The sequence below is a fragment of the Kryptolebias marmoratus genome, linkage group LG5 (assembly GCF_001649575.2).
Source record: "Kryptolebias marmoratus isolate JLee-2015 linkage group LG5, ASM164957v2, whole genome shotgun sequence".
NCBI lineage: Eukaryota > Metazoa > Chordata > Actinopteri > Cyprinodontiformes > Rivulidae > Kryptolebias > Kryptolebias marmoratus.
The window spans coordinates 13,854,640-13,870,230 of NC_051434.1; the positions used below are offsets into that span (position 1 = coordinate 13,854,640).

The 15,591-nt window shown below is 42.0% G+C and overlaps 3 protein-coding genes across 4 annotated transcripts in view; all 3 read right to left on the reverse strand.

Annotated features, from left to right (window-relative positions):
* Window positions 1-11,725, reverse strand: part of hoxa3a (homeobox A3a) — a 30,039-nt gene extending 18,314 nt beyond the window's left edge. For both annotated transcript variants that reach the window (XM_017422929.3, XM_037975665.1), the window contains exons 1-2: window positions 11,385-11,725; window positions 5,085-5,176 (exon numbers count right to left, since the gene is read on the reverse strand). The gene's annotated coding sequence lies outside the window, so the exon portion shown is untranslated. The remainder of the gene's footprint in view (window positions 1-5,084; window positions 5,177-11,384) is intronic.
* Window positions 5,643-11,373, reverse strand: hoxa5a (homeobox A5a). The gene is made up of 2 exons (XM_017422988.3): window positions 7,375-11,373; window positions 5,643-6,805 (listed from the first exon to the last, which is right to left on the reverse strand). Exons 1-2 carry the CDS (start codon window positions 7,976-7,978, stop codon window positions 6,555-6,557), a joined length of 855 nt encoding a protein of 284 aa, XP_017278477.1. The 5' UTR covers window positions 7,979-11,373; the 3' UTR covers window positions 5,643-6,554.
* Window positions 11,726-12,242: 517 nt separating the features above from the next.
* On the reverse strand, window positions 12,243-14,866 carry LOC108239945 (homeobox protein Hox-A7). Its single transcript, XM_017423001.3, has 2 exons — window positions 14,388-14,866; window positions 12,243-13,515 (listed from the first exon to the last, which is right to left on the reverse strand). Exons 1-2 carry the CDS (start codon window positions 14,737-14,739, stop codon window positions 13,244-13,246), a joined length of 624 nt encoding a protein of 207 aa, XP_017278490.1. The 5' UTR covers window positions 14,740-14,866; the 3' UTR covers window positions 12,243-13,243.
* Between the last annotated feature and the right edge of the window lie 725 nt (window positions 14,867-15,591).

Consider the following 15,591-nt stretch of genomic DNA (forward strand, 5'->3'; position numbering starts at 1 on the left):
GGGGGGGCACTTAGCTCGGGTCATCTCCCCGGGTGGGTTGTCAGAGGGTTTTTTTTAAAACTGTGCAAAAGACTTGGAACTATCTAAGAAGCTTCAACACACTGCTGCATTAGGTAAAATAGCAGTGCGTAATAGTGGAGATTTATTTATTTGTTGTTTTTTTTTATTGTTTTCGGAGTGCTTATCATGTAAAAAAAACGTGTAGATTTTTTGGGAGTACGATTGACTGGTCTCCTGTTTTTGTTTTGGACTCTTTTCATGTTTGTACACTGTTGCTGTGAGGCTCCTAACTGATTGTAAATGCTCATGTTTTCCGCAAGAGATTCACTGTATCCGCGCGGCCAAAGGAGACCACCTGAGAGGCAATGTGTCACCATAATGTCAGCGGGTAAGACGACTTCTAGTGACATCTAAATTCACACTCTGCTGCCAGTCCTTTAGTGTATAAATACAGGCTGGGTCAGCTCGGCTATTATCCACTTACTGTAAATTAACCTTACGGGAATAGCTGTGGCGACGCGTTTTACGGGTTATTCTACTTGTTGCTGATAATTTTTGTTTTTTTATATTTAAGCCCGGATAACTCTCTTTGAGATGCAGTATCACTATGACTAAAGAATTCAGTGCGTGAGAAGAACCCATTTTGATAACAGCTCTAGTATTATCTGTAATCTGGCTCAGGCCTGCAGAATGCTGTGCGTTTGGGTGCAGTAGCTCCTGAAAATGTCAGTGCAAGCCTCGCCAAAACGCACCAAAACAATACATATCTAGCATAACAGAAAACTGGACGGCTGTATATAGAAACACGCTCGCTATCTTAGTTCCCTTCCACTAGATTTCAAATACATGTTGCTCCTGGTGAGAAGAGAGTCCGCAGCAGGCTGAGATTTCAGTCCGCTTGAGCAGCTTTCAGCGCGCGCTCACACTGCAGAGTGAAGGTCTAGTTAGGCGTGCATACATCACGCTGACAGTTTACTGTAAATTTAGATTATCAGAGAAGTGCTGTGACTATGGTGACAGATTGCAGATGTGCTCTCACAAGGTCGCCTGTCTGAGTGTGTGGAGCTGTGAAGAACGGCGGAGCAAAACATCCGAGATGTGCCAAGGATCCGAGCTAAAGAAAACACACACACGCGCATACACACGTTTCATGCATTTATGGAAACATTGTGGTTGGAGTTAACTCCGATAAAACAACATTTTTTTCTTTTTTACTCCTCCTACTCTTTGTGCCACGTAAGACAATTCTCGCCACCATTACAGGGGGCAAAAACATCAAATGCGAGCCTTAACTTCTCTCCACGGACAGCAGGTTCGTAAAAATGCCACAAAATAAAAACATAGTCAGACACGAGCTGTGCAAATAATAAAAACCAAAAGCCCAAACTAATGCGCACAATCCCTGCCCACACCTGTTTAAATGCCCTGTAAGACTTGTTTTTATTTTTCATGCAAAACACATTAGACTGCACGCGCCTATAAAAACAAAACACAACAATCAGGTTGTTTGAAAATGTGCGGTGGAGTGAAATGAAATTTTGTTCCAGAAATTATAAAATATAAAAGATAATCCAACAAACACAAGCTGCTCGCAGATGGAATAGTGAACGAATCGGAAGGTAGTTCTTCTTTAAAGTCATCCTAACTTCCAATTTAGGCTAAAAAGAACAAATCATAGGATACACATAAATAGTGTAATTTTTTAAAACATATTTGTACGGAAATTGAAGCTTAATTGAAGCTCAATTAAGCGCCTAATGTAAGTGAGGTAAGTGAGGTGCAGAATTCCGGTCAGAACAATGTAAAAATGAACAGATGAACATTATTTTGAACATTTACTAAAATCTGCTTTATGAATTTCTTATTCTTTTAATTCATTACATCCTAAATGACAATAAAAGTTCTACGGATCGAAAGAAGCAATCAGTTTTAAACGTATTTGTTCTTTCTAGATGATTTGCATCATATGTGATTAGTTTTTAGTTCAGTAAAAAAATGTATTTATATTACTGAAAGTAAAATAAAATTGTTGTAATCTTATCCTTTGTTGCGTGTAAGAATAAAAGTCAATCTAACATCACGCTTTCGTTCTCGATGTCTTTTTAATTATTTGAACATTGTCCAAATTCACATTTTATTCTCATTGAAGGTTTTGCTGTTTTCACTGGATTTAAAATTTTTATTTTATTTTATTTTATTTTTTGCTGTCTGAAAGCCACCAGGCCTTCCGAAAAATCGGATGGAAAACTCAGAACGTTTTGGGTTCAAAATGTGATTTCTTTTTTTTAAGCGCTTCATCACGCGCAAGAAAAAAACATTTGTGCCATTTCTAGTTTTGAAAGGGATTCTATTCAGCCGATCAGGAAGAGAGGGGCTAAATGTTTTTTAAGGGATCTGGGGGCTCATTCTGGAGGGGTGGGGGCGGCTGTGGGCCTTCTCATTACCCTGTGACCGGGTCGAGAGTATCAATCCTCCAAATGCAAATTTTGCCCTCGTCCCTAAACATATCAAATGCAATTTATTCAAAGGAAATTCACCAATCAACCGCCCTAATAAAACGCCAGCCACTCAATCTTGCTGCTTGGAAGGAGGGGTGGGGGCGAGCTTCACCCCCCCACCCACCCTTCCCCGGTCCCAAACGCGAGGTCATTGCGCTTCCAGGGTTCACCTGGAGTGCACCGTGCAACATATGTAATGCAAAGCTATTCTGCCTTTTGTGTGGAGAGTCAAGATCGCTATTATAAGGCGAGAGAACAGATGACGGAGGCTTGTTCAGCGCATAAACTTTTGACCCCAATTTTTCCTCCTCTTCTGCAACTATCTCTCCCTCATCAGTCCCAGTCCCACAGAGATACCNCCTCAACTCCTCGCATTACTCTCTTCCTTAAAAAAAAAAGTTATCTTCCTATGCTAATTGTCATTTTCACAAATTTGATAAGCAGATGAGCTGCCAGCGCCGAATGCAATCGCGTCTTTGGGTTGTTTCCAGTGACAGCATCATCCAGCTCAAGGCTGATAGGGCCATAAAATATGCAAATCATTCATTAGAGTCAGAGCAAAGCAGAACAGAGGAGGAAGAAGTTTTTGTTGGAGGCAACTCTTCAGGTTTCACTCCCACACTCTCCCTTCACGCTCTCTGTCCCTCCACGGGCTCTCTCCGTCCCCCTGTAACTTCATTTGTGCGCTTTGTGCTTACAGGCAAACGCCAAAAGAAAACCTGTCATTAACGTGAGGGCATGTGTGCGTGCAATTGTTTTTGGGTGTCTGTGTGTGTGAGAGAGAGAGGTTGTTGTTTTTTTCTCGCTCTCCATGCAGCAGAGTGACAGTGAACTTGGCCTAAAGCGAGCTCTGCTGGTGGCTCCGAGAGGATGCAGATTCATCTTTGTGACCTCCAGATGAACCTGCGCAGCGCTCCCCTGTCTTCCTCTATCTGCCTGGCAGCGCGCCGCACATGGGGCCCTGTCGAAATGTCTCCTTTTGAAATATTGGCAAGGGGTTCCAGGTCCAAATATCCGCACCCTCAGTACGTCCTGTTGTATTTTCATTGTGTGCAAAATGAAGTTAGAAAGAGCAAAACGCCGTGATTTTGTGTTGGGTGGCTCTAGTTTATATGTAAGACTGTATAGCTGAAATTCAACAAGCTTTTATCAGTGTTTAGTTTTTTGCAACTGGAAGGGTTAAAACCATTTATTTTATTCTGTATCTAAAGATAATAGATGATTTAAATCGAGCCAAGAGAAAATCAACATCAAAGCGCAAAACCTCTTTAATGCGCAACGGTTTAAACTTTTAATCAGACTTTTTTCAGTAAATCTAACGGTCAAATATATTATCTTTGTGATGAAAGTATTTTAAGTGAATAATTATTTTGTTTTACTCCAGTTTAACCATTACATTATTTCAAAATGCTAAAAGTACATCGAAGAGTGTTCTTTTTTAAAAAACCACTAAATCGAAGAATTAAACCTTTCTATTTGCGTTATTTTTTTCAGTCTGGAAGTTGTATATTCGACACTTCTGCTTCAGAAAAAGACATCAGGCGACTAACAAAGAGTGAAGATGATTTTTTCTTTATCCTGAGTCTTACAACACGCTATTTGTATGAATTCTTGCACATTTTCATACATTTTTTGGGCGTAAAAAGGCGGATAACTTCATGCGTAAAAAGACGGACAACCAAGAACGCACAGAGACACACCTTGAGAACAACGAAAAGATAAATAAAAAGACCATAAAACATTTTTTCTAAAACATGTGATAGTATAGATATATTTCTCTTTTTTCATGCACTTTTGGAATCTGTGTCCGCTGGTGACCGGTCTCGCCCCTTCTCTGATCGGACAAGAGGTCACCACAAAGCGAGAGTGACTTTTTAAGAGGTCATCTGAACTTTTCAACCCCCTCAAACACACAAAAAGACCGGACTGACACAAAACGGAATTCCTGTTAAATGTTTCCCTTGTTGTTTTTTCTTCCTGTGTCGTGTTTACTTGACACTGTTTACAGCATGCCCTAAAGTCTACAGCCATCCATGGTGCCAACATGAGAAGCGCATGCAGCGCTCAGGACAAACAAACTTAAAAATAAATCCTATTTTCTAGGGATAAAACCACAACTTTCAAAAAAAGTTATCAGCACATACACAATTCGATCAGACATTTCTAGTTGTAAATCTGCAGGCCAGCACGAGCGCTTAACTTTATCAAGCAAAATCTACAGCAGCCCTGTGGAAAATTTCTGGCTCACGGTCTGTGACTTGTCCAATGTAATAAAACGACAAGTTTGTGGGGGTTGGAAATGGACACAGAGATAATTATCCAACATGTAAAAATGGATTATGACTTACACCACAGATGGAGGGAAACAAGTTACACAGGGAAGGAAGCAATTAAATAGCCATGAGCCGGACCCAACCCTGCGCAACATCTGCCGAGTCCAGTATTCAGCACTCCACAACTGACAAATTAGTGTAATGGACTAATAGGGACGGATAGAGAGGGAGCGAATACAATAATACGGCTGTTTAACACGGGGAGTGGCTGCTCTCTGGCTTTCTGGCTACCGGTTAGTCTGGAGAAACTTACCCAGAAACGCGCTCTTCATCCCCGGGAGCGTCCGGTCCTCTCTGAGGGGGAGCAACAGAGCAGGTCTGCACCGGTCAAGTAACACTTAGAGGCTGCAAAGAGAGAGTCAGACGAGGCTTCGCCGTCACTGCGATTATATGTTATGTGCAATATACTGTCAACTCCCCAAAACCATAAAACTTACTTTAATGGCCACCACGTGACTGTTTATGGCCAGTGAGCCTATCTGGCCGCTCTCCGGATGATTTTTACGATCTAATTCATAGACAAAACCCCCATTCATTTAGCACCCAAATGTCAGAGAGCCCGAATCGGCCCCTAATAAAGTTTACAGCCAGAAAAAAAGTAGACCTAATTCTCTGGGAATGGCTCAGGAGGCAGGAGGGGACCCCCACAAAAGCTCCCAGCGCGCAGAGCAGGCAAGGTGAGTAACAGCTTTCTGTACAACGAGACCTGTTGAATTCAACCAAGTTCGACGCTTTTTTTATGAGGAACTTAAGATTTTTTAGCAACATTTAACACAAGTTGACAAAAAGAGAAAAAACAAAAAAAACAATGTGATGTTCCAGTAAAAAGTTTATTATCACGGCCATCATAGCCATCATCACCATGAGCATCATTATCATTATTATAATAATAATTATTATAGCATATTTTAACTTCCAGTCTTTGAAAAAACATTTACAAAAAAGCTCATCACGATGAAGTCATACATACATATATATTTATACGTAAAAGGGAATTTTACTGTGGGACCTTTCCACAAGAGAAACAGCAAGAAAAACAAAACCAAGAGACAGACGTTTTTTAAAGATGCTGCGCCCAGGTGAGCAAGTCAAATCCTGCGAAAAAAACAAAAGAAAACAGCTACTGTACACACACAGGGGTGAGGCTCTGTCCATACATGTACTCCCTCTCTCATACACACATACACACACACAAACACACACACTTAAAAAGCAAACACACGATGCTTATCTGGCTGGTTCTACTTCTGGAAGCAAGTTTTCTGACAAGTTGGCACAATACATCAAACAAATAAATACATACATATAATATACATTACATACAGAGAAAAACAAACACAAACCTTCTATTTATTATTTAGCTGATGAGTGCATCACACAGAATTTACTGAATTTGTTTGCGGGAGACGTTTTCAAGCTTTTTTTCATTTTCTCGTCTGAACAAGAAATAATTTAAACAAACATTTATTTCTATGTGGTTTCTTTTTTTCTAAATCTAAACAGAACTGTACATGATGATTCTTTTTTTTTTACTCACATAAGCATTAACACGGTGAGAATATAAAGGAAATGATACATAATGCTGTTGCAGAACCCTCCGTCAACAAGTCTCTGCGCTTTTTTCACTTGGAATAAGAGAAATTGATCATCTCTTTTTTTTAATAATTTGATCTATTTTTTTTATTATTATTATTCGGGCTCGTTCTCAGGAGAGGTGAGAGCATCAAGGCCTGTAGAGTCCCCCTCCTGCAGCCGCCATGCTCATGCTTTTCAGCTTGTTGTCCTTCTTCCACTTCATCCTGCGGTTCTGGAACCAGATTTTGATCTGTCTCTCTGAGAGGCAGAGGGCGTGGGCGATCTCGATCCTCCGCCTGCGGGTCAGGTACCGGTTGAAGTGGAACTCCTTCTCCAGCTCCAGGGTCTGGTACCGGGTGTACGCGGTTCTGGCTCGCTTCCCCTCCGGTCCAGACAAATCTTAGACAGAAGGAAGACGCAAGGAAACACATCAGATGCAGCAAGACGCAAACGTGAAAATATTCCAGATGAATATAGAAAAAGTGGCGCTGTAGTGACTTCGAGCAGATGTCTCTACGTGATATTATGAGAGCTTATGCACCTCAGTATTTTAGGTGAGAATTATAAGCAAATATATTAGATTAAATTACACAAAGCTTGAATTTAAATTGGGATCAAATTCATGGAAAGTCATTTACAAACAACAGGTAGCAGATTTTTTCGCAGATTGCAAAAAAATAAATGATCTGTTCTTCAAATTCTATGATAAGTAAATACAACAAAAAAATAATTACATTAACCTTGTAGATGATTTTTTTTATAATTTGTCAATATATGGTTGAGCTAAATATTAACCTAACAAGTGAGATACGCATTTTGGAGCATTTTTACTTGGAAACTTTCATATTCCAAAGCCAAATTTTCTTTAGTTTTTGCTTGAAAGTTATAAAAGATCCCTAGTTAACGCAGCGCCAGCTCTCCAAACAAAACACAAAATCAATAGAAGATCATTAAACCGAGCAGTTTACCGTGACTTATGTGGAGTTTTCTCATCCACGGGTAGATCTGGGGCTGCGTGGAGTCGTTGGCACTCTGAGGGGTGGCTGTCGGTGCGCTTCCCGCAGGTTTTTCCTCCTCCAGGGGGGAGGCTTTACTGGACACGCAGTCCCGGCTGAGCAGCAGCGTGCCTCCCCCTCCGTTCGAGCTGGAGCACGGCGCGGGCACGGAGTTCTTCACGGCTCTGTGTTGAGGCTGCGTCTCGGTGACCGGCGACGAGCTGCTGGCCACCGACGCGCAGGGAAGAGGAGGCTCGGGAGGGGGCGACAGGGACGAGTTGGCGGCGCTGTTGCCGCCGCCGGCGGGCTGGCTGTACCTGACAGGCTCCACGGAGGCGGGGGTGGCCGCCGCTGAGTGGTTCGGGGAGTAGCCCTGCGTCCGCTCAAAGTGTCCGCTGCCGGTCCGGCCGACTGTCAGGTCCATGCCGTTGTAGCCATAGCCGTACCTGCCGGAGTGCATGGCCGTTGAGTCTCTGTATTGCTCGTTTGCCGAACTATGGTCTCCATAATTATGTAACTGAAAGTCCGCGCCGTTGGGATAGCGACCGCAGAATGAGTTCACAAAATAGGAGCTCATTTGTTGACACTTCCACCGCTTTACTCGTTGCAGGTTGTTGTTGTTGTTGCTTTAGGACGTAAACAGCATAAACCCGCGCTCTTGATTTGTGGCTCTTATGGTTTAGCGCGTCCTATAGCACCCCGTGCACAATTTATGATGAATTATGGAAATGAGTGGGACATGGACTTGATTCTCTCTTACGTAGGCACCCAAATATGGGGTACGAGGCGGAATCACGTGCTTTTGTTGACCAGTCGTAAATCCTGCCTGGTGACCTCCAGAGGTAAACTCGTGCGCGCAGGAAACGCTGGGTGGGATGGGGAGGAGGAGAAGGGTGTGCGCGCGCCGCCTACCTCCTCCTCCCTGCTCTTCGGCTCAGGGCAGACTCGGAGGCAGGGCTGTGGTGGGTTTTCCGACTGTCGCGCTGCGCCATCCTCTGGCGCAACTGTTGCACTGACTGTCTGCGGCGCTTTTCGAGGCGTGGGCTCCACACGGGGGTCATACAGAGGTTAACGACCATTGCGGCAAAAAAAAAAAGAAATGAAAGAAAGAAAACACACACACAGAGACTCCTAAACAATACAACAAGTGACATGCTGAGAGCGCAATCTCTGCTATGATGGTGTATAAAGAAAGAGGAATAATTCGATCAGAATCTGTTATGCACGTCGTGATGGGCGCAGTGTGGAAACACTCACCACAGTTCTAATAAAGCCCATTCAGAAGAGCACTGCGTTATTTCTCTCCTTTTCTTCTTATAATCATAAACAACTGAACTGTATGTGGAAAAAACTACTGATGATTAAATGTTTGGGAGAGAAATTTGAAGCTGAAAAAACAAAACCTAATAACGCAACAGAGAGTGTCGTTCAGAGCCCGACTTTTGTGTCACTTTGAAAACTTAATAACCACATCTAGAGGCTGTATATAACCACGGGGACACAGTTTATAAGCAGGTTAAAATTGAACAAACTGCAGGCGGTTTAGATGATAGCTGTATCGCAGGCCGCTTGGACGGAACGCCACGTTGTTTTAGTCTAATTTTGCCGGCGACTCCTCTGTCATTCTGACTTTTGAAAAGTCAATCTGACCAAAAGCTGAGGCTTTTGTTGGTTTGTCTTTAAGTCTGATAACCCAAATTTGTTTATTCCTTTCTTAATGAGAAACTAAAGGCAACAGTGTGGAGCACTGCGTCTAAAAGAAGCAATTGAAGAAATAACACAAAATATGCTCAGATTTGATACTTTGGGGGCGAATAAAATGTGGTTTTATAAGGCACCACGTCTCTTAGAATAACTGGGGTAAAAGGGGATTCCAGACAGCTTTAAAGTTTTTGTAAAAGCTCGTGATTTTGTTTGAAGCCAGCTAAAAAGGGCCACATTTTGTTTTTTTAAAACCTTTGAACAAATACTACTTTATCCAGTTTTGTAAACAGCGAAATGTCCCTTTAAGTATTTAGTCTTTGTTTAAAAATCTTAGATCAGGTATAAATGTTTTAATGTTGTGATTGAGTCCCTTTTTTTGACTGAATGAGTTATTTTGTTGAAATATGCTCCACCAAAACTAATTTGGCCCGTTTTAGCTCAAAATCTATTAGAAAAAAACAACATCATTTTCCAATTTTTTAATAAAGTTTTAACTTTTTAATTAGATGTAGATGCGTGTAAAATTATTGACACATTATACCCAACATTTTAGGTGACATCTGAACAAAACATGCTTTTGATTTAAAAATCAGCTGTGAATTTTAGTCAGCTTAAATGGTGAGAAGCCAACAGTAAAAAAAAAAAAAAGAAAGAAAGAAAAAAAAAACAGAATCAGCTCATAGTTTGAAGCAGGCGAGAAGCCTCCATAAAGCCGTGCTTGGCGCAGTGTCCGGCGCTCCCCCGTTTGCTTTTCTTCTTGAGGAATTTTTATGGCACCTCGGTCTCTCCCAAGGCAGAGACTTGTCCACTACTTCCCTCCATGTGCCCTCTACCCTCCCCCTCTTCCTCGAGCGGCCCATTTCCCTCCCAAAAAAAACAGTGTTTCAGCCTCCCGAACACGGGAAACGCAGGTACGCGTGGCCCTTTCAGGCTGCAGCAGACCGCCAGGAGACACGGTGTCCTCCAGCCCGCTGCAAAGGGTGGGCAGAACTGTGCACAGAGCGCGTGTTTCTGCGTGTGTTTGCCAAAACTGTGAAGCTACAGCAGCTGATTCGGGGCTGGCCAATGGCGGCAAAGTTCCCACGAAACTTATTTCTCCGAGTTGAGGCAGGGACACACCCAGGAACGAAATCGGGGAATGAAATGAAAGCAGAGAAGTGCGAGTGCGCTCCTGGTGTCGGGCATGTCAGACTAGGGAGGGGGTGAAGGGGTGAAGGGGTGAGGGGGTGGCGGGGTCACTCGTAAAAGAAGAAAAAAAGGAAGGCAGTGCACTCTGCAGGCAACAACACACACTAACACACCTATAGCCACAGACACATCTAGTAAAACCCGAAACTTTCGCAGCCAGAGGCCTCTTTATACTCATCAGTGTGTAGGAACGATGTCGCAAATAAATAAATATATGGAAAAATATATAATATGAAATCTTGGTAGAACCTTTTGCAAAAAAGATTTATTTAAAGGAAGAAAATACTGAAACATTTTGCTTCCCTTTCGCACAAATTATTTGCTAAAGAAATAAAACTTAATAGAAAAACACATAAAGCGAAATAAACTTTAAAAAATTTGAATCAAAAACAATGTTATGCAAAGTGAATATGTGCATATTTACCTTTTTTAAATACACAAATAATCAAGATCACAATCAGAAACATAATTTAAAAAATATTTTTGCGTTAGGACAATTTTATTTAAAAGAAAAAAGAAAAAAGAAAGAATAATATATATACTAAGAAAATCGTTGTGACAAACAGAGGTCACTCAGCCCTCATTTCCTTGTTGTTTTGCATAGATTAGTATCTTTCACTATCAGCATTTATCAGCTTAATGCGCGGAGGTTTTGAAGCCTGCATGTCTGCATACGTGGCTGAGCTCTCCAAAGAAAAATGCACAAACGCACACAGAGGTCAACCTGATGCCCAACCTGCAGGCGGAGGTTTGCAGCAAAACAAACCGAAGCTGCAGCCACAGTTCCTCCACAGGAGGGCAGCAAAGAGCGCATATTCTTGTCCGCCGGTGATTTTTTTTAGCATCCCACATTTTGTAAATCCAAACAGCAAACAAATAATGTTAACATGACAGGAGAACACGGAGATCATCAGGAGATCAAATAAAAAAAAACTAGGAGCTAATTGAACAGATGAAGCAAACTGTGTGAAGCAAACATCCCGATATTTAACATTTCTTTTAAAGGATTTTGAAATTGGAATAAAAAAGAACAAATGTATTTTTAAACAAGTAGACCGGTGCATTTTACTGACAAGCTGCAGCTGCCTTACCTCGTGAAGATTTCTGCTTGTAAACACAGGAGGTGAGGGGAGGGAGTGGGCAGGTGCAGGCGGAGAAGAACCTCCAGCTGAGTCCTCGGACGGAAACTGGGACTCCTGGGGGGTCAGTGACGCGCCGGGGGCTCCTTCCACCCATCGCGCCGAGACGCGTCAGGAGCCCAGAAGATCCAGGCATGTCTCAAAGTCCGAACGAGTCTGTCCTCCACCTGTTCAAAATAGAATCCAAAAAGGTGCTGGTGAAGGTCTGCGGGAGGGAAAAGCCCTGCAGAAGCACGCGAGCCCGGCTAAATGAAAGGCAGCTCTATTCCGCTATTGGAAATTATATATATATAGAGATATATAAAAAAAAAAAGTTCAAGTTCACGGCTCGCTGCCACGTGACGAGCTGCGGGCCAATGGGAAGCCGAGGCGCCTCGTAAAGTTGAACCGCTACGTTGTAAATTTTCATAAACAACAACGGATTTATGACCCAGCGCGGGCTGGGGGTGGGAGGAGGGCGCAGGGAGAGCGAGAGGAACGGGAGGGAGGGAGGGTGGGTTCAGGCGCCATCTTATACCGAGAGAGGAGAAGGAACGCAGAGTTCAACAGTAATTTCCCCTCCATCCTGCAGCCTGTCCCATCTCGCATCCTCATAGTTCACATTCTTCAACTTCATTGTTTATCTAAGCCCACATCATGGCGTCCAACATGGTTCAGGACTGGTACCGGACTCATACAGAGCAACTTATTATTACTGGACTCACAAAAACACTGAGCAACTCATTACTCCACTCAGAGTCATTATTCTGCGAAGCTTTCGTCACGGATGTTCTGATCATCAGTAAGCGCTGTTCAATGAGCACACACGGGCAGGTACAAGACGTTTTATTAAAGACTTATTGGCTCATTCACATATTTCATTTATTTCCATGGCTGTAGAGTAGTTTCGTGTTTAGAGCATTTGTTCGCACGACGCTTCACAGTTAAAATAAAGGATCTGAGCAAAGATGCGTCACGGCGTTCGGATAATTTACAACTTTAATGCTCACAAAATAGACATTTTTACACTGAAACGTACAAATAACTTATAGCTTTGCATGTCAGTCTGTTTCAGACATTCAGGAAATGTTTAGTCTGGTATTGAAAGCAATGTCAGCAGAGATAAACGGAAATTTATTTTGTTTTGTTTTTCAGTAAATGTCTAAAATCATTGGTATGAGCTCACCCGAAACTGGGGGGAAAGTAATAACAATAATAATAATAATAATAATAATAATAATAATAATAATAATAATAATAATAATAATAATAATAATAATAATAATAACAAGAGTGAGATTTTGAAATAATTGACCGGAAGTGGTTAAACAAAAAACTCCAAAAATAAAATGCAGTGATTTAATTAATCAATTTAAAAAAGCATTCTATTTTATTTTTTAAAAATAGAATAGAATTAAATTGTTTTGTTTTGTCTTAAAGGCACACTTTCACAGTAATTTAAAAATATTTCCAGTTATTCTTATTTTCATGGTAATTTTACCTAAATTTCCGCGTCGGAATTTAATTATGAGAAGATAAAAAAAAACTAGGTAGTAGTTTTGTTAACGGAATGTACATTCATGGATATCATGTCGCTTAATATTCAAATGAAACATCTTTAGTTTAGGTAGTTCAATCTTTAATGTTTGAGCTTTGTTCAACGCATTTCGGGTTTAGAAAAAATAACGCACAACTCCTTTAAATGTCCGAAATTCTCTTTTAGTTTCAAACATGAGCACACGTGTGTAAACTTCCCTTATTATCCCAACCATATTACCAGTGTTTATTGTATTATTAGTTTTGTTTAGTTTTTTTTCTTCTCTCCTTTGTGGTTATTCCGCAGCGGACTGGGGCTCCGCGTCTCCAGGTTCGGCCTGAACGTCACCGAGATTCCCCTCCTGGTTCGGCTCCTCCTTGTGGTCCTTCTTCCACTTCATCCGGCGGTTCTGGAACCAGATCTTGATCTGCCTCTCTGAGAGGCAGAGGGCGTGGGCGATCTCGATCCTCCGCCTGCGGGTCAGGTACCGGTTGAAGTGGAACTCCTTCTCCAGCTCCAGGGTCTGGTACCGGGAGTAGGTCTGCCGTCCGCGCTTTCGATTCGGATCTAAGGAGGACAAAGACGAGCGGCTTGGAATTAAACACACACGAAGAAATAAAATAAAACTTCCAAATGCATTTGTCTGCAGAAGAAATATATTGCAGTAAATTGTTGAATAATGCTTAAGGTAATAAAAACTTGTGGCTGGAAACAACAGGAAGTCTTTAATGTTTTTGTAATTGCCCTTTAATTGTGGCTCATATTTTCACATCACCACAAAACATTTCCCCACGAATCACACTTCTCACATGCACAAGTATGTGGGTGTGTGTGTGCGTGTGTTTCAGCTTTTCTGCACCGATTTAAAGCCCTCCTGCTGGGCTGTTTGCCTCATGCCTCCTTTAAGATCCTGCAGGCTTTTCCAATTAAAAGCCAGCTAAGTGATGCACACCAAAGGAGCCATAGTTTTCTTCCCCCCTCTCCAAAAATATATTTATATATGCAAAACATGGGCTCTCATTGTGTTTTAAATCCATTTGGAAAAGCTAGTGCTGCATATTGATCCAAGTTTTCAGGGAATGGAGCCTCTGCAGCACAGACTCAATTAGAAAGAGGCTGCAGAGTGCAGGGGAGCTGATTTACACAACAGGCCGGGCTCTTTTACAGCCACAAAGGGGAGAAGAGGCTGGAAGAGTAATAGGAGTGCAGAGGAAAACCCCCAGCGGCAAGGTCTCTGCGCACACTGAACACACTGAAGCTCTGGCCAAATGAATTTATGGCTGCAGAACTCATTAGTTGCGCAATAAAAGTTTTACGATTCTTTCCACGCAGCAGCAGCAAGCGAGCTGCTCGAATTTAATCGAACAGCTAAAGGCCAGGGAAAGTCTCCTAGTCTTTCGTCAGGAAAAAAAAAAACACTCTGTGTTTTGGTAACATACCTGATGCCCGCATCCAGGGGTACAACCGGTGCTGTTTGTCCGGCGGAGAGGTGAGGGGTCCCGGCCCCGGATGGCAGCAGCTGCCCGGCTCAAAAGGGCTGCAGAGCTGTGTGTGTGTGTCCTGTCCCCGGACGTAGCCTGAGGTAAACACGGGGCGGCTCTGGATTGCGTTATTGACGCTGTAAACTCCAGAGAGGCATGGTGCAAAGGCGAGGGCGGCCGCAGCAGTCCGAGAGGAGCCCTGCTCTTCTCCGCTGGGTCCAATCCTGCAGGAAGCTCGCTCTGCGCTCGGGAACAGAGAACAACCCGCCGCGGGTTTGCAAAGAAGACTATCCACATAATAAGAACTCATATTTTTTCTCTCTGATTTGTTGGCCAAGAATCCTCAGTGTCGTTTTTACGAGCTGCCGTGATATATGACAGCAATACACCCTAGATTTACACCAAACCCCATTTTTACTCTGGACCAAAGAAGTCAGCCACGTGACTCCGGCCTGGTCGCCCTCGACCAATCAGCGGAGAGTCGGGTTTCATTACGGCTCCCAGGACTGCAGGATGGGATTAACACCTCACACACGTAAACACATGCAGTCACATAAACACCCATGAGAGAAACTCTCACAATCCTGGAGGTCTGAAGATACATTTATGGATCTGAGAGAAGTCCTATTGTCTTCAGCTTTCTGAAACACTTGTTAGTAACAACATATTCATAGGTATTAAAATACAAAGAGTCACGTGTTAATTAAGTATAAAGATATGGCTAGTTTGACAAGAAGCAACTTTTGCAATGTTTATTTTAAAACAAATCCTATAGTTACTCCTTAAAAAACGATAGTGTTTTCCCCACAAAACATAGTACGTAAAATAAATAATATTAGTGAAAATATTATTTATTAATCAAATTATTAGAGGATACATATAAAGAAATGAAATGACCTTCCTGGAATTGTACTTTAAAGTGAAAACACTAAAAATGTTCTATGTGTACCTAAACTGAAATTTTGAGCTAAGAATATATTTCATTTTATCTTATTTTTTGCAAATAATAAGGATAAGAGAAGAAGAAGAAAAAGAAGAGAAAGAAGAACATGAAAATAATAATGAATAAATATAGGAATAGAAATAAGAATAATCTGAATTTTAAAAAATATATGTATATGTTAGGAATAAGAAGAATATTATAACCTACTTGCCATTCTGC